At 40.9% G+C, this 25,482-nt stretch overlaps 1 protein-coding gene across 2 annotated transcripts in view; it reads left to right on the top strand.

Annotated features, from left to right (window-relative positions):
- Positions 1 to 19,665, top strand: part of LOC126418585 (protein GUCD1) — a 49,127-nt gene extending 29,462 nt beyond the window's left edge. The window contains exons 5-6 of one of the 2 annotated variants that reach the window (XM_050085405.1): positions 3,366 to 3,440; positions 19,339 to 19,665. In XM_050085405.1, coding sequence (XP_049941362.1) covers positions 3,366 to 3,440; positions 19,339 to 19,433 — 170 coding nt within the window. In that variant the 3' untranslated portion in view covers positions 19,434 to 19,665. The remainder of the gene's footprint in view (positions 1 to 3,365; positions 3,441 to 19,338) is intronic. The other variant, XM_050085407.1, reaches the window with a different exon arrangement.
- The last annotated feature ends 5,817 nt before the right edge of the window (positions 19,666 to 25,482 follow it).

The following is a 25,482-nucleotide window of genomic DNA, read 5'->3' as shown; positions in this document are numbered from 1 at the left end:
CAAATCAATCTTTTTTTTATGGTGCTCTCTGCCAATTTTTCCATTCTTCTAGTATACAAGTATGTAAGTAGAAATTTTTGTATGGAAAAATTGTCCAGAAAAAAGGGAAACCTTTGTAAATGACTATCAGATTTAGCTTCTGCAAGTGATAATAAATTTATGTTTTTTGTTAAATGATAAGAGATTGCTGCCTCTACCAGTAATCCCCAGTTTCAGCTCTCCATTACTCACTGATCGACCCTCAATTTTTGAATGACTTTCACATTAAAAGTATATATCACACACTCTTAATTCGAAACTTGTAATACACACGTTGACTGTAAACATCTGAATGTTAGTTTTTGAGATTTCTATTTATAAGTACTCGAGGCCATTTTTACTCTTTTGTTTATTTCTTTTTCTGCCCACTCTTTCCTTGTCTTCAGCTGCTCTGAATACAAGATTCATCAACTGCTGTTATTACCTGGTTGGCAATTTGTACTGTTTCTTTTTTATGAATTGATTGTAGATCATTTTGGTGTCGTTACGAGTGTTATTCAGGCCTTGCTTCAGACCTCCTCTGTCAAGTTCTTCCATTTGGTGACAAAATTCGTACTTCATCAGGTTCAGTTCAGGCTGATTCGATGGGCAAGGCACCGGCGTGAGTTCGCTTTTGAGCTTGTCAAATGACTAGTGCAAGTCTGATCTTATGACAGTGACAGTTATCCTGCTGGAAGCTGCTGTCACATTCAGGGAACACATCAAGCATAGAGTGATGAATGGATGCAAGTGGTCCACTAATTTTTTTGTCAGGAAACATTATGAATGTATGGCTACAAAAGTAGTGGTAACTATGCCCCTTACTTAAATGTCAGTATGCAGTACAATACTAATTCTTGTCTGGTGACTGCTGGCATATGGCAAGGTCCTTCCTACTCTAGGCTTTAACTAAAAATTATTAATCTCTGAATATGACTTGTGCAGTAGGTTTGTAAATTGATCGAATGTAATGGTCTGTTTATGTACTTTAATTTCCAGCCAGCTGATATAATATGTTTGTGCAGTATAATATTTGATCAAGGAGCAAGATATGTGATAGTTTTGACAAACTGTAATGCAGAAGCGGGCTTTTAAAATGGCCATTAGTTTTTATATAATTTACAGTTGTCAGCTAGTAGAACAAAAAAGATAACAACGATTTTTGAACTCAGTGTGCAGGCATCTCTCGAATCTAACTCTGCAAATGAGCAAAGATACAGAACTCACAAAAAATGGTTCTAAATAGAATGACATACTGTACTGCAATAATGTTTGTGTAGTCTGTAGTTGCAGTGATGCCTTCGATTACTACCACAGGTCCTCCAGAAGCCCAGGTGAATGTCCCTCGCAGCATAACACTGCTGCCTCCCACCTGCCCGCACCTGCGATGCAGGATGTGCACCTGTGGTGCGGTGTGTCTTCGAGCAGCCGTGTATCCGAACGCTACAGCCAATCCTGTGTAACGGCAAATGAGATTTGTCTTACCAAGCAACAGATTTCTGTGCATCCACCGTCCAGTCCGAACAATCCCCTGCCCACTACGACCATAATTGACGGCATCGTCCAGCCGACACGGGAACACCAATAGGGGTTTTCTGCCGCAGAGCTGTGCATTCGCCAGTGTGCGCTAGACAATGGGCTTGTGACTGCACCAGCATTGCACTCTGTCTCAGATCTCCAACAGACCGGTCAGTGCCTATGCTGCTTTACAGTGGTGGTGAGCCTCCAGCCTTCACGTCGTGTGACGAAGTGTGGACACTCAGTTTCTTGTCACCTTCTCACTGTCTTTCACACATCCACGACAGCAGCACTCGAGTACTTGACCAGCTACGCCATTTCCTTGGTGCTCGTCCCCAGGTGGTGGGCCGTAAAAACCTGTCCTTCGGTAAAGTTGCTTATGTCTCAGATTTCTCCATTTGCGGCCCGTATCATCACTGGAACGATTCCCTGTTGCTCTTTCTGCTCTGCTACGATACTGCCCTCACCACTTTGCGCGCCCACATCGCCATCCGGTGGCACTCGGCCTCACAGTGGACAGTCGAAGTAAGGGCACTCTTCTGGTGCGACAATTGTTGCTTAGTTTTGGCCAGTGATACCCTCTGAAAGAAAGTCATTTCAGTTGCCTACCACTGTCCACGTGACGGTGCCTCTGATTGTCTCGATACAGTTGTGGTACGAGCTTTGCTATAGTCCTTTTTGTGTTCAAAATGTCTGACTGATTATGTTCACACGTTCCAGAACATTCCCGAGGTGTCACAGATGTCTCAGATGGTGTGTTCAGAATCTTGCATAATCAGGTATCTCACTTTCTGAACATTTTCTGTTTGATGCCGGTCGATGATGACGGCAAAAATTCCAGTCGGCCATTAGTTTTCCTGTTTTCGAAAAACTTATTCCAGTCGCAAGTTTTTGTCATTGTCTCTAAAAACTTACTTCAGCATTTGATGTGTTTCTGCAATGCCTTTTCCAAACTTAAAACAAAACTTTATGCAGACAAGCTACTGTTTCAAGTCAGTTATCGGAAAGCTGCAAAGTCACAGAAACCTGACAGTGGAAATATACTGACTGAAAACTAATGAATGATATAAGTATATACAGTACCTAGTACTATTTTATGGTATGTACTGCTTGTGTGCTAAGTTGAACAGAAGCATCTGATTCTTTCAGATTTCACTTTTCTTGTTGTTGAAATGCGGGCTTTCGTCTTCTTATGCTCCAGAAATGAGAAATGGTTTCATCTGCACCATAAATGGGTGCCAGCTGTAACCTGTTTTTGTCTGATGATTTCATTCTCCCTACACTCGAAACTTGTAAGGCGATACATTGGTTCATGACTGGCATACTGTAGCTATTTATTAATATTATTATTATTATTATTATTATTATTATTATTATTATTATTATCATCATCATGCAGGAAAATTAAAAATAGGTTGAACTGTTGACCATACAATGTAAAACATACTGCTTTAATTTATAAAAATACTATCAAAATGATTGTTGTTTTATTTCAAGTTTGAATGTCTCAGTAACAGTAGATTAATTAGACTGTGAAATTAATTTTACATCTCTATGCATTTGCAGTTTGCGTAAAATAGAAGATGTAAATGTAAAGAATTTGTGCTGATAGTTCAGTATATTGACAGCGGTCTTAGGTTTAACTTTTGGGAAGTATTTCCAAACGTAGTTGTAATATTCACTTAATACTGTATGAAATGCGAGCTGTCAAAAAACTGTTTTCACATCTATTTCACAAGTTGCTAACAAATTGAAGAATTTAAAGTAGTTTTGTTTAAATTTTTGTACATAATTTTTAGAAGACATAAGGAATTTTTATTTATTTCCAGGTCATTATATTGTACTCGTAGGCTACAACCTGCTTAAACAGCTGTTTTACTACCGCAATCCAACTTACAAAGATCGTAAGTACTTTGTCAAATCATTTGTCACTGTAAATGTCAGAGAGAGAGAGAGAAGCTCGCCCCTGTTTCAGTTCTTGCCAGAGACGAGAACATGAGATGTTACAGTTTGGACTAACATAATAGTCTCCCTTCTTTGAATGCCGCCTGTTGGTATAGTGTGTACATAGCTTGATGTGCTCCTAATAGAAAACAGGGAAACCAGAACAACAAAAATTTATCACAGTGTTCATTCCATCAGTCCATTCATTCACCTCTTCTCGTTTGTGATGCACACTTACGAAGGGTACTCTATTCTCGAAAGATAACAGCTTCACCTAGTCTTCAGTTAGTGGCATTGCAAATGGCTCAAGAAAGTTCTACACAACCCTCGGGACTCGAACGGATTTTTTAATCAGAAACCTCTTCTTCAGTACTCTTTTGACCACAGGTAATCGCTACAGGTAATCATCTGTGTAGTGGACGTAAAGCTGCATTCTAGATGCTGCTCAGCAGAGTACTCCGTGTTTCCAGCCATGAGCAGGATGCTTTAGGTCATGTTGCTCAGTCGGTCAATACGCCTCAGAGAGTCGAACTGAACTCAGCCTGCATGCACTTGTCACCACTGTGCGGCAAGGGAAGCGAGCCTCCGAATTGGCGTACGACACGGTGATTTCATCTGAACATCCGACCAAAATCGTGAGATACAAAGTGTTCGAGATCTGCTTCCTAATTTTCACCCACAGTTGACTGACAAACGACGGTACAAACGCCCCAGCACTGGGCTGCGTGTAGAATGGTGGTAGTGATCACATGCAGTGGAAAGTAGTTCAGTGGTGTCAAGTTCTCTATGCCTACAAGTGCAGGATCTGTCTGATGCCTGACAATCTTCTCGGAAGAGTGTAGAGGCGACCGGATACTGAGGCAAGCTCAAGGCACACAGCGCCACAGGTCTCGCCGCAAAGCCTGTCAGTCACCTTTCGAGCCTCCGGTGCGTGCTGATCTCGGTACTGGTTTGAAGGCCGTGCAGTATCGGGATCTCGGTCTGGATTATAGGAAACATTTCAGTGACAATGTCATCTTTCATGATAACAATGCACGAACACACTGCTCCTCATCTTGCAAACACCTTTTTCTGGGAAGCTGGAAGCGACTTAATGGCATAGTCTACATTGTTTCCTGACATGAACTGTATTGAGTGAGCTTGGGGCCAGTTGAATCTGACTGAGTGTCGCCACAGGAATCCTCATTGCACACTTAGTGACCTCAGAAGTGTTACTGTCCAAATGTGGGGGGCAACTCAAGCGGTGGCATCATGACCATCTCGTGGACGGTGTGTCTGGGAGGGTCTGAGTGTGTCATGGTGATGGGGTAGTGTCACGAGGAGCCGAGTGGTAACCCCGGCAACAGGTTTCATTTAAAAGGTGTGCAAAATTGTGCTCTCACAGACAAGTTTTATCTCGGTTATTGTTGTTTTGTTTTTATTGCAGACTAAGTTTCATCCTCGAATCCCCCAATTCTAAGCCCACACACGTTTGCAGATACGTGTCTTTCAGAAGCCAAACCACTTTTACTTCACTTCCATTGTTGAACATTTTGCTCTCTCTGTTCCGTGATAAATTTTTCCTCCTTTCTAGACCAGTTTTTCTTGTATGACTACTGTTGCTCTGCATTTAGTGATCTTCTCCCATTTCGTTGCTTGTAAGTGCATATTTTCTGTCCCTCCCTTTTTAAGTTTTGACATGATAGTGCAGTTAGAGTTCGTGAATCAAAATTTAAGGAAAAAGATTCTGACTTGTTTCAAAAAATATTGAATCTTCAGACAACTGCTTAAATGGTAATTCAGTATACAGTATTCCAAATAAATTAAGCACAATTGCTGCAGAAAAGATTGAACATAGGAATCAAAGTAAACAGTTTAGTTTTTGTCTTCTCGTCAATAGTCACGGCAAAAAAACTAGTGAAAAAACTGGATAATTTGGCTACAAAGTATCCAGCACAGTAAAACCTGGCACAAAATTGAGATGTACTGTCGAAAACTGTGAAAACCTCTTTGGTGGCCTGCAACAAAGTGTTGTTGTTGTTGTTGTTGTTGTTGTGGTCTTCAGTCGTGAAAATGGTTTCATGCAGCTCTCCATGCTACTCTATCCTGTGGCAGCTTCTTTATCTCCCAGTACCTACTGCAGCCTACATCCTTCTGTATCTGTTTAGTCTATTCATCTCTTGGTCTCCCTCTACGATTTTTACCCTCCACACTGCCCTCCAATACTAAATTGGTGATCCCTTGATGCCTCAGAACATGTCCTACCAACCGATCCCTTCTTCTAGTCAAGTTGTGCCACAAACTTCTCTTCTCCCCAATCCTATTCAGTACCTCCTCATTAGTTATATGATCTACCCATCTAATCTTCAGCATTCTTCTGTAGCACCACATTTCGAAAGCTTCTATTCTCTTCTCGTCCAAACTAGTTACCGTCCATGTTCCACTTCCATACATGGCTACACTCCATACAAATACTTTCAGAAACGACTTCCTGACACTTAAATCTATACTCGATGTTAACAAAGTTCTCTTCTTCAGAAATGCTTTCCTTGTCATTGCCAGTCTACATTTTATATCCTCTCTACTTCGACCATCATCACTTATTTTGCTCCCCAAATAGCAAAACTCCTTTACTACGTTAAGTGTCTCATTTCCTAATCTAATTCCCTCAGCATCACCTGACTTAATTCGACTACATTCCATTATCATCGTTTTGCTTTTGTTGATGTTCATCTTATATCCTCCTTTCAAGACACTGTCCATTCCGTTCAACTGCTCTTCTAAGTCCTTTGCCGTCTCTGACAGAATTACAATGTCATCGGCGAACCTCAAAGTTTTTATTTCTTCTCCATGGATTTTAATACCTACTCCGAATTTTTCTTTTGCTTCCTTTACTGCTTGCTCAATATACAGATTGAATAACATTGGGGATAGGCTACAACCATGTCTCACTCCCTTCCCAACCACTGCTTCCCTTTCATGCCCCTCGACTCTTATAACTGCCGTCTGGTCTCTGTACAAATTGTGAATAGCCTTTCGCTCCATGTATTTTACCCCTGCCACCTTTAGAATTTGAAAGAGAGTATTCCAGTCAACCTAGTCAAAAGCTTTCTCTAAGTCTACAAATGCTAGAAATGTAGGTTTGCCTTTCCTTAATCTATTTTCGAAGATAAGTCATAGGGTCAGTATTGCCTCACGTGTTCCAATATTTCTACGGAATCCAAACTGATCTATTCCAAGATCGGCTTCTACCAGTTTTTCCATTTGTCTGTAAAGAATTCACGTTAGCATTTTGCATCTGTGACTTATTAAACTGATTGTTTGGTATGAAACTTCCTGGCAGATTAAAACTGTGTGCCCGACCGAGACTCGAACTCGGGACCTTTGCCTTTCGCGGGCAAGTGCTCTACCAACTGAGCTACCGAAGCACGACTCACGCCCGGTACCCACAGCTTTACTTCTGCCAGTACCTCGTCTCCTACCTTCCAAACTTTACAGAAGCTCTTCTGCGAACCTTGCAGAACTAGCACTCCTGAAAGAAAGGATATTGTGGAGACATGGCTTAGCCACAGCCTGGGGGATGTTTCCAGAATGAGATCTCATTCTGATTGTTTGGTAATTTTCACATCTGTCAGCACCTGCTTTCTTTGGGATTGGAATTATTATATTCTTCTTGAAGTCTGAGGGTATTTCGCCTGTCTCATACATCTTGCTCACTAGATGGTAGAGTTTTGTTAGGCCTGGCTCTCCGAAGGCTGTCAGTAGTTCTAATGGAATGTTGTCTACTCCCGGCCGGGGCCTTGTTTCGACTCAGGTCTTTCAGTGCTCTATCAAACTCTTCACGCGGTATCGTATCTCCCATTTCATCTTCATCTACCTCCTCTTCCATTTCCATAATATTGTCCTCAAGTACATCGCCCTTGTATAGACCTTCTATATACTCCTTCCACCTTACTGCTTTCCCTTCTTTGCTTAGGACAGTTTCCATCTGAGCTCTTGATATTCATAGAAGTGGTTCTCTTTTCTCCAAAGGTCTCATTAATTTTCCTGTAGGCGGTATCTATCTTACCCCTATTGAGATAAGCCTCTACATCCTTACATTTTTCCTCTAGCCATCCCTGCTTAGCCATGTTGCACTTCCTGTCAATCTCATTTTTGAGACGTTTGTATTCCTTTTTGCCTGCTTCATTTACTGCATTTTTATATTTTCTCCTTTCATCAATTAAATTCAATATTTCTTCTGTTACCCAAGGATTTCTACTAGCCCTCGTCTTTTTACCTACTTGGTCCTCTGCTGCCTTCACTACTTCATCTCTCAAAGCTACCCATTTTTCTTCTACTGTATTTCTTTCCCCCATTCCTGTCAATTGTTCCCTTATGCTCTCCCTGAAACTCTGTACAACCTCTGGTTTAGTCAGTTTATCCAGGTCCCATCTCCTTAAATTCCCACCATTTTGCAGTTTATTCAGTTTTAATCTACAGTTCATAACCAATAGATTGTGGTCAGAGCCCACATCTGCCCCTGGAAATGTCCTACAATTTAAAACCTGGTTCCTAAATCTCTGTCTTACCATTATATAATCTATCTGAAACCTGTCAGTATCTCCAGGCTTCATCCATGTATACAACCTTCTTTTATGATTCTTGAACCAAGTGCTAGCTCTGTGCAAAATTCTACCAGGCAGCTTCCTCTTTCATTTCTTAGCCCCAATCCATATTCACCTACTACGTTTCCTTCTCTCCCTTTTCCTACTCTCGAATTCCAGTCACCCATGACTAGTAAATTTTCGTCTCCCTTCACTATCTGAATATTTTCTTTTGTTTCATCATACATTTCTTCGTCATCTGCATAGCTAGTTGGCATATAAACTTGTACTACTGTAGTAGGCGTGGACTTCGTTTCTATCTTGGCCACAATAAGACATTCAATATGCTGTTTGTAGTAGCTGGCCTGCACTCCTATTTTTTTATTCATTCTTAAACCTACTCCTGCATTACCCCTATTTGATTTTGTATTTATAACCCTGTATTCGCCTGACCAAAAGTCTTGTTCTTCCTGCCACCGAACTTCACTAATTCCCACTATATCTAACTTTAACCTATCCATTTCCCTTTTTAAATTTTCTAACCTACCTGCCCGATTAAGGGATCTGACATTCCACGCTCCCATCCGTAGAACGCCAGTTTTCTTTCTCCTGATAACGACGTCCTCTTGAGTAGTCTCCGCCCAGAGATCCGAATGGGGGACTATTTTACCTTCGGAATATTTTACCCAAGAGGACGCCATCATCATTTAACCGTACAGTAAAGCTGTATGCCCTCAGGAATAAAAACAAAGTGATTGTTTACTAATTACAGACCACAGAAATAATCTTTACTCCAGCAAAGCAGTGGAAGCGAGAAGAGTTTGAAGAGAGACTCGACGAGCCAAAACACGTAAACAGTACTGTATCTACTATTCCACGTAGATATGAGCTAGTGAAAAAAATCTTGCATGAATGAAGAAATTGGGAAAGCAGACCAATTCATAAAATTACTAAATTATATCCAAACATGACACTCACTCAATTAAGACTGTACTGAAAGATGAAATTTTACACAGAACGGACTTCCTCTTAATAATGCAGGATAAGCTCCGTTTGGTGCCAAATTTATGCGTTCACATGAAGAATAAGCTATCCGTTATCCTGATCACATCTGAAGCTGAAAATACTGATGAGAGCAAGGAATAATTTGAGATGGCAGCAATAGCTAACACAGGAGGGAGGAAGTGGTTCACATTACAAGAGCACCCTCACATGTCACTGCAGCCGTCAGTAATGAATCTGATGTCGGTAAAACCACAGTCACAGCAGCCAAGAGGAAGGATGCTGCTGCTACTCATACATGAATCAAAAACAAGAAAGTGAGCAACCAGAATGATGGCATTTGATGGACGGACAACTGTGTCAAAGTCACTGCCACCAAAAGAGAACTGTCACTGATGCACCAAAATATTCATTCTGTAAGGGTGAACTTTCAAGTCTAAAAGGAGTGATGAGTGTTGGAGACAGCCTAACACCGGTGTATTTTACTGGACACTGGCTTCACAAACAGGAAATACCTCTGTGTACCATCTATACTATTAAACAGCTAACCTGTGGCACATGTTCACAGTTGCAGGTTGCCTATCTAATGGCTTCCAGGGACAGCAAAAATTTGATTTTCAGTATTTCATAGTATTATTGACTGATGGTAACTGAAGAAAACTTCACAAGCCAAGATTGCTAAAAAAGCATTTTATGGGATGACCAGTTTTGACAGAGCTGTGCGTCATCATTGGATCTTATGCTTTTGAATTTTTACAACATATTATCCATCAGTGAAAAAAAAAAAAAAATCAGAAGTATAAGATCTGATGATGAGAGCATAGCCCTGATGAAAGCAATCATCCAATAAAGTGCTTTATTAAACACTGTCAAAATCTAAAAGTTACAAACTGTGTAGGCAGCACAACTAACGGCTTCCTGAAAATGAGAGCGCTTAGTGGCTTCCGACCATCACACACGTGTTTTAATTTATTACTTTTGGACTCTATTCATAACACATTTTGCAGATGGTAATCCACATACACCATCGAATGTACCGGCAAAATTTGTGCCATTGTACGAAACATGGTTCGGGAGATACAACATCGTAAACATTGAGAAAAATAGCTTTTGCTTAAAACGGAGCACAAATTACCCAGACTGTATCCATCTAGTGTTTGATAATGAGGGCTCTTAGCGACTGCCCACAAACTTTAAACATGATTTCAAAACTTCTCCAAATTTTTTCTCACTTAACATGCAGACTATCAAGTATTTAACACATTAACTCATTTATAATAAGAAGTTTGAAGCTGTTTTATACATGGGATCTTGATTCTTCAAAGAATTTGGGGATTACTGGTACAAAACTGGTCATTAGCATCACACTTTTGCAGGTCAGCTTACATATGTGCAAAAATGGCTTATAAACATGGTGAACAATAGCAAAATTCAGTGTCGAATAAGACTTTGCATGTTCATTGATTGAAATTTTATTTTATGATACAAGATATATCATTGTCATTAACATTTACCAGTCACTTGACATTAATCGTAAGACATTTTCGAAAAGAAAATTGACTGCGTATTAAAGTAGGTTAGCACTTGTGAAGATAATTGAAAGTAATATGGTGTGGTAATTTAAATATTGATTACCATAAAGTATCCGAATTGAAAGAAGATCATTGTTCACTGCTTATCTCATACAATTTGCATAATACAGTCCACGATTGTACTAGAGTTACTGCAAACTGTGCAACTGCTATAGGCTGTGTTGTCACCAATGTACAGGCCGTATGGGCAGATAACCGTGCTGTAACAGGAGATTAAAATTGTCTTTCTCAGGTATTACTAATCGCTTCAGCTGTATTTTGGTACTTTTTATTACTGTACCACTTCCAATTTCGTGGTGTTAAAGTCACATCTTCAGATGACATAGTATCAAAACATTAGAGCGGAAAAGCTCGGGATCTTTTATTCTAACATTCGTTGTCCACCAAATACAAAACACTGCTAAAAGACTGTATGTCATGGATTAAAAACTGCCAAAATCCAGTATAGTGGATTTGACAGACAACGAATGTTGGGATAAAAGATTCCGAGGTTTTCCACTCTAATGTTTTAATCATATGTCATCCGAAGAAGTGGCTTCAATGCCATGAAACCAGTAGTGACACAGTAATAGAAAGGACCAAAATACACCTGAAGCGGTTATTAATACCCGAGATGAATACACACGACTGTTGTTGCACCACCTACAAGGTTAAAATTATCAGCCTGGACTCAGAGAACAAAATTTGAAGCCTAGGAAGCTGGTTATCAATTAGCAACAAATGCTTTATAAACTATTTGCTGTCAACCATGATCTTGCTAATGAAGGTGATACTGAAATCCATTGTGGCAAAGGTAATGCAAACAGTTTTTCTTCTTCATAACCAGATATTGTGAATTTATTAAAAAGGCATTCCCCATCAAAAATACAGTAAATGTTTAACAAATCAAGAAAGACAAAACAAATGGGTTACGAAGGGCATCAGTATTTTGAACTAAAGGCTTAAAGTACTGTACAGAAGCAGTAAATATAAAACTAATTGCTTACATTTTAAATGATACTATATGGATTATGAAAAAATCTACACCAACATTATAAAATGTGTTAAGAGAAACTGCTGTGGACCAGGTCATTATCAACTCAGGCAAGGCGAAAACAGTGTCGATTATTATGAATTCAGAACGACAGGCTAAATTTAAAAATAATAGCATGAAAGACTGTATCAAAAGCATTTAATGGCTATTTATAAGTGCGCGCAAAATTCTAACAAAGGATATATTCCAACAATTGGTTTAAATATTTTCCTATCTAGTTTCAAAAAGTGGGGAAGAAGTAACAAGAATCCTGGATAGTCGATAGTCACCAAGGCCCAGGACTTGTATGGTATCTCAAATTGAATTATCAAACTATCATCTAAATTTATTATTGAAACCACTGACCAACATGATTAATCAAGCCGCACAGGAAGTCTGTATACCAAGCGTTTAAAACTTGCTAGGGTGTCCCAAGCCACATTAAATGTGCCTCTACAGTACCTGAAAACTAGAGACCAGTTAGTATTCTGCCAGTAATACAAAACATCTTGGAACATATTTTGTGTAACAGATTAAAAAACTTATTTACGCGACAGAATATCCTATTCAGAAGTCAATGTGGATTCTAAAAAATAAGTTCAATACTTCAGCCACAAAAGAACTTGTTACTTATGTACTAAATACACTTCACAGGCAAGAATCAGCAATTGATGTAATCTGTCACTTATCACACATTTTCAGTTTAATTAATCATAAGATTCTTCGGGAAAAGAAAAAAATTCTGTGGGAGGAGAGACACTGCATGCAAATGATAAAATCATATGTAATGAACAGGTATCAGAAAATATAAATGTTATATGAAAAGAGAAGTAAATACTAGTGAGAAGTAAATACTAGTGATATTAATAATCTTACTGATAATATCCAACACAAATCCATACTATTTGCACATAATACCAATATTTTAATTAAGAGGATTACTGTAGAAGCTGCAACACATGGAGCTGAAAGAGTTTTATGTAGATTAAATAATTGGCTTACAAGTAATAAAATGATACTGAATTACAAAAGAAACAAACATCATGACCTTTAAAAACAAACTACACAAACATAATAAGGAAGTGCTAAAAATCAATAAGAACAAATTTGAGCAAGTAGTTTCTATTCTATTCTGGGTGTAAAGTTTCTGTAGCTCCACTTCAGTGATGAATTAAGATGGACACAGCACATCAAAAGCAGAAGTAAGTTTGCTGTGCATTATGGAAGTTGTTGGAATTGTTGATACTGAAGTCCTTACTCACTTTCAATTCATTATGTCATGAGAAATAGAACTGTGGGGAAGCTCAAAAAATATGAAGGAGGTACGTATAATACAGACAAGTGCTTCTCTCTCTCTCTCTCTCTCTCTCTCTCTCTCTCTCTCTCTCTCCCCCTCCCCCTCCCCCTCCCCCTCCCCCTCTCCCTCCATCCTCCCCCCCTCCTCCCGTACACACTAAAATTCTTTCAGAAAAATGGGGAGGTGTGTTGGTATGAAACAAGAAACTTTTGGGAACTAACAGTAATTCAGTACAGGACAAGTTGTTGTGAGAAAAGTGTAACATACATCAGGATGTACATACACTATGTGATCAAAAGTATCCGGACACCTGGCTGAAAATGACTTACAAGTTCGTGGCGCCCTCCATTGGTAATGCTGGAATTCAACATGATGTTGGTACATACACTATGTGATCGAAAGTATCTGGACACCTGACTGAAAATTACTTACAAGTTCTTGGCGCCCTCCATCGGTAATGCTGGAATTCAACATGGTGTTGGACCACCCTTAGGTTTGATTACAGCTTCTACTCTTGGAGGCATATGTTCAATCAGGTGCTGGAAGGTTTCTTGGAGAATGGCAGCCCATTCTTCATGGAGTGCTGCAGTGAGGAGAGATATCTATGTCAGTCAGTGAGGCCTGGCACGAAGTCAGCATTCCAAAACATTCCAAGGGTCTTCTATAGGATTCAGGTCAGAACTCTGTGCAGGCCAGTCCATTACAGGGATGTTATTGTCGTGTAACCACTCTGCCGCAGGCTGTGCATTATGAACAGGTGCTCGATCGTATTGTAAGATGCAGTCGCCATTGTAGTTCAAAATTGTTCAAAAGGCTCTGAGCACTATGGGACTCAACTGCTGTGGTCATCAGTCCCCTAGAACTTAGAACTACCTAAACCTAACTAACCTAAGGACATCACACACACCCATGCCCAAGGCAGGATTCGAACCTGCGACCGTAGCAGCAGCGCGGCTCCGGACTGGAGCGCCTAGAACCGCACGGCCACCGCGGCCGGCGCCATTTTGGTGTCACCGCCAGACACCACACTTGCTAGGTGGTAGCCTTTAAATCGGCCGCGGTCCGTTAGTATACGTCGGACCCGCGTGTCGCCACTATCAGTGATTGCAGACTGAGCGCCGCCACACGGCAGGTCTAGAGAGGCTTCCTAGCACTTGCCCCAGTTGTACAGCCGACTTTGCTAGCGATGGTTCACTGCCTACTTACATTCTCATTTGCCGAGACGATAGTTTAGCATAGCCTTCAGCTACGTCATTTGCTACGACCTAGCAAGGCGCCATTATCAGTTACTACTGATATTGTGAATCATGTACCGTCCAGACCGACGTTCACCATTAATGGATTAAAGTTAAGTATTCCACCAGCTACATCCGTTTTTCTAAATTCTAATTTCCTTGTCCTGTTCCAGACCTCACGCCAGCCTGCGTGAGCTAAAACGCGTGCATTTCGGCCTCCTCTAGTAACACGGTGTTGGCTCTCCTGCCAACCACAACAGCCATCTCCGAATTTCTCTTCAACTGTGGGAAGCAAGAAGGTGCTTAAAACATCAATGTAGGCCTGTGCTGTGTTAGTGCCACACAAAACAACAAGGTGTGCAAGCCTCCTCCATGAAACACGTGACCACACCATAACACCACTGCCTCCGAATTTGACTGTTGGCACTGCACACGCTGGCAGATGACATTCACTGGGCATTCATCATATCCATACCCCACCATCAGATCGCCACATTGTGTACCGTGATTCGTCACTCCACACAACATTTTTCCACTGTTCAATTGTCCAATGTTTACACTCCTTACACCAAGCGAAGTGTCGTTTGGCATTTACTGGCATGATATGTTGCTTATGAGCAACTGCTGGACCATGAAGTCCAAGTCCAATGTTTACGCTCCTTACATCAAGCAAGGCGTCATTTGGCATTTACCAATGTGATGTGTGACTTATGAGCAGCAGCTCGACCATGAAATAAAAGTTTTCTTGTCTCCCACCTAACAGTCATAATGCTTCCAGTGGATCCTGATGCAGTTTGGAATTCCTGTGTGATGGTCTGTACAGATGTCTGCCTCTTACACATTATGATCCTCTTCAACTGTCGGCAGTCTCTGTCAGTCAACAGACGAGGTCGGTCTGTACGCTTTTGTGCTGTACATGTCCTTTCAGTTTTTCACTTCACTATCACATCGGAAACAGCGGACCTAGCAGTGTTTAGGAGTGTGGAAATCTCTTGTCCATACGTATGACACAAGTGACATGCAATCACCTGACCACGTTTGTAGTCCGCGAGTTCCAAGGAGCACCCCATTCTGCTCTCTCACGAGGCCTAATGACTACTGAGGTTGCTGATATGGAGTACCTAGCAGTAGGTGGCAGCACAATGCACCTAATATGAAAAATGTATGTTTTTGGGGGTGTCCAGATACTTTTGATCACATAGTGTATGTAGATGTATTGCCTCCCAAACAATATCGGCCAATTAAAGAATATTAATACCTTTAGGCTTACAGTCAGAGAAATATTGGAGAAAAGTCCATTTTATCCCGTAAATGAATTGTCTGATTATGTAAGTTAGACCTAAAAGTATGATGCATCCAAAAGCAACAAAACAGAAATATCTGTCATTCAGTTTTGATAAAGGAAATTAGTCATAAACTGTAAAGAAGAACCTAAAACACTTGAAACATCATCTACATGTCATGCAGTAATCTGTTCTATATACCAAAATGACAAGGCGTACGTGTAATGATGCAACAAATGCCAACTGCAACATGTCAAATGGCTGAGTGAATGAATAAACAAAGAAGGAAACTATTTGTGTGAGATCTTAAGCTTTCCTGGCCCATTAACTTTTTGTATTTCTCTCGGATGTCCAGGCAGGTGTAGACGTTTATGGAAAACAATATTTTTACAGTGTACCGTGCCATAGCCTTCAGGAGATACTTATAAAATAAGTTCTATGCTACATTATGTCTCCTATTATACTTTTATTGCTCCCCACCTCTTCCTCCACTACCTGACTGTATGCCATGGTGAGTAGTGGTGAGGGGATGCAGTCGTCGAACACAGGTGCACACTCTGGTGCCTCAGTGCTTCTGCCACTCCCATTGGGCAAAGAAGTGATCCTCAGCTGATGATGTGACTTCAGCTGGCTGAGTGCTGGGTCCTGCAGTATGCTGAGAACGAAACAACTACCTCTGTTGACAAGGACATTGGCCACTCGTATTTTAAGAGCCTCCTTTAGAAACCAGTCCCAAAACAATGAGGTATGTCATAGCACTTTCACATGTTCATGTTTCATTGGGCTCCTGTAGCAACTGCCATCTACATCCTCAGCATGAGGGTGTGTAATGTTCGCTGGTACACAGGGTCCACATAGTATTGTTTGAAAGATGACTGACAAGGGAGCTCAGCCATCTCGAAGAGGTACTCAAGAAGAATGACAAGGGCTAGAGACAAACCTTACATACTTTCAGGTAGAAGGTTTAGGCCCAACAAATAAAACATGTCAAGGAGGATATATACCAAAAAGTATTGACAAGCATTGGCAATTGAACTACTGGCAAATTACTGAACAAAATCGGCAAAATCTTAGCCCGACGTAACATTAAATGCGTTTTCTGCTTTCCTCCGAAAATGTGTGCACTATTGGGCACATGGAAACATGACTGTGAGCACCATGAACTGGGACCTACCATATTCCGTGTAATTGTGGTAAGATGTATAGAGGACATACTGTGTGGACAGTTGAAGAACTGGGGCACAGGAGAGACACTGAACTCAGCCAAACCATAAGATCGGCAGTAGTGTGATGCTGCATAGCTACACGGAACTCAGTGAAATGTGAACAAACAGAAATACTCAGATAGACCTCATCATTTTGGAATTGTGTCCTAAAGGAGGCTGTCGAAATATGAGTGGCTGACAGCCTGATCTTTAGAGACAGTGGCTTCGCTCTCAGTAGTGGGGGCCCAACACTCAGCTAGCTCAAGACATCGCCAAAGGGCAACTTCCGTACATGGTGGGGGTGGCAGAAACTCTGAGGGACCAGAGTATGTGCCCGGCATATGGCCACTGTGTTTTACCCCTACCACTTTACCTTACCTGGTGTGTAAAAAGGTAGGGGGCAAGAGATGGGGGTCAGTAATAATACAAAAGGAGGTACAATGTACCAAAGATGACTATTTTACAGGTGTCATTTGAAATGAAGATGATGGCAATGCATGCTGTCGAAATGTTGTGTTTCTTAAATGACTGCACGTGGTGGCTTTACACTGGAGAGCAATACAAACAAGTAAACTTCTATTTTTTGTATGTTATTTCATTGACCAATGACCTCTTTATATTCTTTTGTCATTTGGTGACCTTTTTACATTTTCAGTGATTTTTTTTTTTTCATGTGCATTTATATTTGTGTACACTGAGCAATCTTTTTTTAACTGTTTAACCATCCCCTTTCTTTGTTTGCTGACCTTTTCCTCTGTTTGGTTAGCTTTTTTTCTTATTGAATGATACTTTTATGTCATTTGTGGACCACTTTACCTTCATTTGCCAAACTTTTGCTTTGTACTTTTTTTTATTTTTGTTGTTGTTTAATTCAAGATTAAATCTAACTTTGGCACAGAAAGGGGTGAATTATACTGCCACTAAAGTCTTTGGTCACTTACCAAATAGTATCAAAAGTATTTAAGAAGAAATTAAAAGAATTTCTGAATGACAACTCCTTCCACTCCATAGAGGAATTTTTAGATATAAATTAAGAAAAAAAGGAAAAAAAACAAAAAAATTAATAAAAAAATTTAAAAAAAACAAAAAATAAAAAAGTTGTTATATTAACTTAATTATGTTGTTAAATTAACTTAATTATGTCATGTATTGGAAAATTTGACTCGTTCCACATCATTATGAAATATCGTATTCATGATCCATGGAACTAGTATTAATCTAATCTAATCTCTAATCTAACCTATCATTCCACTGTTTATCAGATTAAATCTTTGATCAACTATCTTCTCTCTACATTTGGTGCTCACTTTTTTACTCTTATTGACAACTTTTCTAACTTAACTATATCCTCCTATTTCCTCGCAGTCTTGTCTGCTTTTTGGCACTCTTTACAGTATAGTTATTGGCTGTGTCTTTTCTGTTATTTTCTGAGCATTGTCTCAGCATCCCATTTGTGCCTGTACAGCAGTCTCTCACCTTGTTCTAACCTTTTTCCTCATTCAGGTGTGCGAGTCTGAATCATCGCTCAGTTTTTGGTAATCTCATGTTACCTTTTGTTTTAACGTTGCTTGATCTATCCCTGTCTCCTCCCCAATGAAGGAACTGTTAGTTATGAAAACTGTCATCTGGCTGCATGTCCAGCCCACTTCCATTTCCTTTGTGTAACACCCATAATTAGATGTTCCACTCCAGCCCCTTCCCAAATCCATTTATTTGTTGTCCTGTCTGTCCCACTAATTCCCAACATGCATTTCTTCATTTCTCATTCAGAAACCTTCAGTTTTTACCTTCAGTCTTTACATTAAAAGCATTTTCTCACTGTTCTAAGTTGAAATTAGTAACTCATAGTGATTGTAAATTTTCCATTTCAGATACATTCGAATCTTCATTTGAACACCCTGTGTGCCTTATCAAAAGCCCTTCAGACTGTGTTTATTCTTCTGTTTATTTCTTTTGCTATCCGTGAAGTCATTTTCAGTTGGCAAAAATACAAGACTCATTAACTGGTTCTGTGAGTTAGTTGTTAATTCACAATAATTTTTTTCAGTGTGTATATTATAATTAATTTTACCCTTATTGTTGCTACTTTCCAAGGTAGTATTTCTGTGTTCAATTTATATGTGTTCTTTAGTAATTCCTCCAGTCCAAGGATCTGAAACTTATTGTAGGACTGTTGCTCCACTTCCTAACCCGCCACTATCCCTATGAAATGTAACAGAAGCTGTAGCAGTGAGGCACACAAATGTTACAGTACACTAAGATTGTCTTGTTTTCTGGTGACTGTTAGCTTAAACATGATCTGTACTGAACTGGCAAATTTTCTCAAAATTGTTCCATTCCATAACATCGTTCACAACTTGTAAATGGTCTGTTTTGCTATTTACTTGGTGACATTCATAAAAAAAGGATCTTGTTTTACAGAGAGTAAAGTGTCAGGTCAAATTTTTTTTGTGAAAAATAATAGTTTCCAGATTGGCTTAAGTTATTCCTTGTTGGGCATTCTGTAAAATATTTTGCAAGTTTATTTATACAACAGAATGTACTTCTTTTTATCTTGTGGTCTACAGGCATAAGGTAGAGATATAATTGAAAACTTACTTTCTGTAACAATGAAAAACATGTACTGTGTTAGCCATGTATAAACCATCATGAACTTGTGTGTTTCAGGTGTTTGTGCCATTCCTTTCACGTCTCTCAACAATGCCAGGCTGAGTTATGGCACAGATGAAGACGCAATTCTTGTATATAGTAGTAATTTATGAACTCCTATATTTTTGAAAAGAAAACACTGTCCCTTGTAAATAATTTTCCCTCAGAGTGCCTTATGTCACCAGGAAACTAATGAGACTGATTTTATACTGAAAATTGCAGTTTATTGTTGTATGGTAAGATTGTATCATTTCTGCAATTGAGCTAAATGCATACATGGATAGTATAATTATTGAGTTCTGTGGCAAAACACAAGGATTTTAATAATTAAAAAATTGAGCGTGTGGAAGGAAAAGAGTGATTTTGAGTAACGGGCACAATTTTTTTTTTTAATGTAGATACTCCTTTAGTGTGTGCTCCCTGCCGCCGTTGGATAAGCAGCTGCAGCAGCAAGTCGTATACTCCTAGCTCACTCATTTGTTACATAGTTTAATTCTTAATTTCTTTGCGTGTTTTTGGTACTTGCATTGTTTAATTCATAAATTTCGGGCGTATTATAGTATTTGAGAGTTGTAGCATCGCGTTTTAGTACCTGAATAGTGTAAAATCACGTAGTCTCCTTCCACCGCTGAGCAGTGTGTCAGCAGTGCGCAAGTAGCAGCATTACTGCATTTACTAGGCAATCTTGTATTTTAATAACTGTTTAAATTTTGTGTCGATTTGTTTGCGCTCTCTGTAGATTAGTTCAGACGTTCTTTGCACAACAGTTTTTAGCATGGATAGGGACTGCAACTGCTGTGTTCGGATGCAGACTGAATTGACATCCCTTCGCTCCCAGCTTCAGGCAGTGTTGGCTTCGGTCACACAGCTTGAGGCTGTTGCCAATGGGCATCACTGTGGGGTTCCGGATGGGGGTTTGTTGGGGACGGCCAGCTCGTCCCACGCATCCCCCGATCAGACTACGACTGTGGTTGCCCGGGATACTGCCCGCATTGAGGCTGATCCCTCACCTGTGGTAGAGTGGGAGGTCGTCTCAAGGTGTGGCAGGGGGCGAAAGACATTCTGGAGGGCTGAACGGAAGGCCTCTCCAGTTTGTCTGACGAACTGGTTTCAGGCTCTGTCTCAGGCTGATACTGATTTTCGGCCTAACATGGCTGCTTGTCCTGTTCCAGAGGTTGCCCCTCAGTCTGCAAGATCCGGGCGGTCGCAGAGGGTGGGCTTACTGGTAGTTGGGAGCTCCAACGTCAGGTGCGTAATGGGGCCCCTTAGGGATATGGCAGCAAGAGAGGGGAAGAAAACCAATGTGCACTCCATGTGCATACCGGGGGGAGTCATTCCAGATGTGGAAAGGGTCCTTCCGGATGCCATGAAGGGTACAGGGTGCACCCATCTGCAGGTGGTCGCTCATGTCGGCACCAATGATGTGTGTCGCTATGGATCCGAGGATATCCTCTCTGGCTTCCGGCGGCTATCTGATTTGGTGAAGACTGCCAGGCTCGCTAGCGGGATGAAAGCAGAGCTCACCATCTGCAGCATCGTCGACAGGACTGACTGCAGACCTTTGGTACAGAGCCAAGTGGAGGGTCTGAATCAGAGGCTGAGACGGTTCTGCGACCGTGTGGGCTGCAGATTCCTCGTTTTGCGCCATAGGGTGGTGGGGTTTCGGGTTCTGCTGGATAGGTCAGGAGTCCACTACATGTAACAAGCGGCTACACGGGTAGCAGGGGTGGGCTGGGCGTTTTTTTTAGGTTAGATGGCCTTGGGCAAGTACAGAAAGGGCAACAGCCTCAACGGGTGCAGGGCAAAGTCAGAACATGCGGGGACCAAGCAGCAATCGGTATTGTAATTGTAAACTGTCGAAGCTGCGTTGTTAAAGTACCGGAACTTCAAGCGCTGATAGAAAGCACCGAAGCCGAAATCGTTATAGGTACAGAAAGCTGGTTGAAGCCAGAGATAAATTCTGCCGAAATTTTACAAAGGTACAGACGGTGTTTAGAAAGGATAGATTGCAAGCAACCGGTGGTGGAGTGTTCATCGCTGTTAGTAGTAGTGTATCCTGTAGTGAAATAGAAGTGGATAGTTCCTGTGAATTATTATGGGTGGAGGTTACTCTCAACAACCGAGCTAGGTTAATAATTGGCTCCTTTTACCGACCTCCCGACTCAGCAGCATTAGTGGCAGAACAACTGAGAGAAAATTTGGAATACATTTCACATAAATTTTCTCAGCATGTTATAGTCTTAGGTGGAGATTTCAATTTACCAGATATAGACTGGGACACTCAGATGTTTAGGACGGGTGGTAGGGACAGAGCATCGAGTGACATTATACTGAGTGCACTATCTGAAAATTACCTCGAGCAATTAAACAGAGAACCGACTCGTGGAGATAACATCTTGGACCTACTGATAACAAACAGACCCGAACTTTTCGACTCTGTATGTACAGAACAGGGAATCAGTGATCATAGGACCGTTGCAGCATCCCTGAATATGGAAGTTAGTAGGAATATAAAAAAAGGGAGGAAGGTTTATCTGTTTAGCAAGAGTAATAGAAGGCAGATTTCAGACTACCTAACAGATCAAAACGAAAATTTCTGTTCCGACACTGACAATGTTGAGTGTTTATGGAAAAAGTTCAAGGCAATCGTAAAAAGCGTTTTAGACAGGTACGTGCCGAGTAAAACTGTGAGGGACGGGAAAAACCCACCGTGGTACAACAACAAAGTTAGGAAACTACTGCGAAAGCAAAGAGAGCTCCACTCCAAGTTTAAACGCAGCCAAAACCTCTCAGACAAACAGAAGCTAAACGATGTCAAAGTTAGCGTAAGGAGGGCTATGCGTGAAGCGTTCATTGAATTCGAAAGTAAAATTCTATGTACCGACTTGACAGAAAATCCTAGGAAGTTCTGGTCTTACGTTAAATCAGTAAGTGGCTCGAAACAGCATATCCAGACACTACGGGATGATGATGGCATTGAAACAGAGGATGACACGCGTAAAGCTGAAATACTAAACACCTTTTTCCAAAGCTGTTTCACAGAGGAAGACCGCACTGCAGTTCCTTCTCTAAATCCTCGCACAAACGAAAAAATGGCTGACATCGAAATAAGTGTCCAAGGAATAGAAAAGCAACTGGAATCACTCAATAGAGGAAAGTCCACTGGACCTGACGGGATACCAATTCGATGCTACACAGAGTACGCGAAAGAACTTGCCCCCCTTCTAACAACCGTGTACCGCAAGTCTCTAGAGGAACGGAAGGTTCCAAATGATTGGAAAAGAGCACAGGTAGTCCCAGTCTTCAAGAAGGGTCGTCGAGCAGATGTGCAAAACTATAGACCTATATCTCTGACGTCGATCTGTTGTAGAATTTTAGAACATGTTTTTTGCTCGAGTATCATGTCGTTTTTGGAAACCCAAAATCTACTATGTAGGAATCAACATGGTTTCCGGAAACAGCGATCGTGTGAGACCCAACTCGTTTTATTTGTTCATGAGACCCAGAAAATATTAGATACAGGCTCCCAGGTAGATGCTATTTTTCTTGACTTCCGGAAGGCGTTCGATACAGTTCCGCACTGTCGCCTGATAAACAAAGTAAGAGCCTACGGAATATCAGACCAGCTGTGTGGCTGGATTGAAGAGTTTTTAGCAAACAGAACACAACATGTTGTTATCAATGGAGAGATGTCTACAGACGTTAAAGTAACCTCTGGCGTGCCACAGGGGAGTGTTATGGGACCATTGCTTTTCACAATATATATAAATGACCTAGTAGATAGTGTCGAAAGTCCCATGCGGCTTTTCGCGGATGATGCTGTAGTATACAGAGAAGTTGCAGCATTAGAAAATTGTAGCGAAATGCAGGAAGATCTGCAGCGGATAGGCACTTGGTGCAGGGAGTGGCAACTGACCCTTAACATAGACAAATGTAATGTATTGTGAATACATAGAAAGAAGGATTCTTTATTGTATGATTATATGATAGCGGAACAAACACTGGTAGCAGTTACTTCTGTAAAATATCTGGGAGTATGCGTGCGGAACGATTTGAAGTGGAATGATCATATAAAATTAATTGTTGGTAAGGCGGGTACCAGGTTGAGATTCATTGGGAGAGTCCTTAGAAAATGTAGTCCATCAACAAAGGAGGTGGCTTACAAAACACTCGTTCGACCTATACTTGAGTATTGCTCATCAGTGTGGGATCCGTACCAAATCGGGTTGACGGAGGAGATAGCGAAGATCCAAAGAAGAGCGGCGCGTTTCGTCACAGGATTATTTGGTAACCGTGATAGCGTTACGGAGATGTTTAACAAACTCAAGTGGCAGACTCTGCAAGAGAGGCGCTCTGCATCGCAGAGCTCGCCAAGTTTCGAGAGGGTGCGTTTCTGGATGAGGTATCGAATGTATTGCTTCCCCCTACTTGTACCTCCCGAGGAGATCACGAATGTAAAATTAGAGAGATTAGAGCGTGCACGGAGGCTTTCAGACAGTCGTTCTTCCCGCGAACCATACGCGATTGGAACAGGAAAGGGAGGTAATGACAGTGGCACGTAAAGTGCCCTCCGCCACACACCGTTGGGTGGCTTCCGGAGTATAAATGTAGATGTAGATGTAGTCATAGGATAGATATTTTAGTGACCACAAACCAGATTAAGAGAGAGATTCTTATCACTTTATTCGATCGTTTATATTGTGTGGTTGATAGAAAAGTATAAATTTAATGTGGATTTCCTAAATCATGTGATTCAAATACTGGACAATTCCTTAATCATTGAGCACGGCATTTTTCCTACGATGTTGCAGATGTGTGTAAGTGTGCTGGCATGCCTTGTCCACATTGATGTAGATATGTACTCGTCTCCCCCTACCACCACCCTCCTGCTGTTTGGTCCATCCCGAAGTGCAGTGGACATGTTTAGATGTATTGCAGTCAGGTACCTGCATGCTATGAGTTTGTTAACGTGCACAGCTGGAATTCTGTTCAAATCTACCAGTTGCTGTTCAGAGTTCATCTTTGCTTGTTTTGAGTGTTTATACCTAGATGTGCATCTGCATCCAGCATCTGCAAACCATTATGAAGTGATCGGCAGAAGGTGCTTCACATGTACCACATATTAGGGTTTCGCCTGTTCCGTTAATATGCGGAGTGTAAAATGAATGAGTGCTTAAATGTCTCTATGCCACTGTAATTAATGTAATGTTATCTTTGCAATACCCGAAGGGGTGCTACAAAGGGGGTATTAGTGTATTCCCCAATTTTTCACTTCACAGTGGTTTTTAGCAGAAAAAGAATATATTTTTTGAAGGTGGGCACCCCACAGCTTGAAAAAATTTTAAAATGTCATAGTTCACTGCGAGGAGCTCCATGTCACAACCTGTTGTAGGTCTCAGTCCATCATGAGATGTCCTGTACACCAAAGGGAAGAACATTTGAAATGTATTTTATATTTAACTGTCAACATAACAGTGTCACGTGTTGTATTTTTATTTTCAGTGACTGATGTCGGTGCTTACGCTAATTGACACCATAGGTTCTATATTGCCATATAATATGTTTTAAATGTCATATGTGAGTGTGTGACATCTTATTGTATGAATTTTTTGTGAGCATATGCAACAGATAGTGTTATATTGATAGTTAAAGATGACATGCATTTAATGTTTTCTCTCCTTTGGTGTAAAGGATACAATATTTACTGTCAGCTCATGGCAGTGATCTATGGTAGTTCTTAAATTGTAAGAAGGCATTTTCAAGAAAGCTGGCACCTGTGTTCGAGAGTCTTCCAGCTCAGGTTTTCCAGCATTTGTGCCTGTGCTACTCTCATTTGGCTTCCACACACTCGAGTAATGTTCTGTGACAGGGCACGTGAGTGTTTTATAAGCAGCCTCCTTTGTAGACTGTCTTCATTTTTTCTCACTATACTATCAGTGAATCGAAGTCTGCCACCTGCTTTCACTACAACTGAGCCCATGTCGTCATTCCATTTTATATTCTCACAAATAGTCAAACTCAAAGTGCCCCTTGCCTGCCTGTTGTCTGTGCTCACATGGTGTGGCATAGAGCCCCAGTTGCTGTCATCGCCGTGATCTGCATGCACTCACGCTGAGTGGTACACAAGACGAATTACGTGTCACACTGCTGTGCAGATTTGTT

Source organism: Schistocerca serialis, chromosome 9, assembly GCF_023864345.2.
Source record: "Schistocerca serialis cubense isolate TAMUIC-IGC-003099 chromosome 9, iqSchSeri2.2, whole genome shotgun sequence".
Classification (NCBI taxonomy): domain Eukaryota; kingdom Metazoa; phylum Arthropoda; class Insecta; order Orthoptera; family Acrididae; genus Schistocerca; species Schistocerca serialis.
This window is presented reverse-complemented; position numbering and strand designations above follow the sequence as displayed.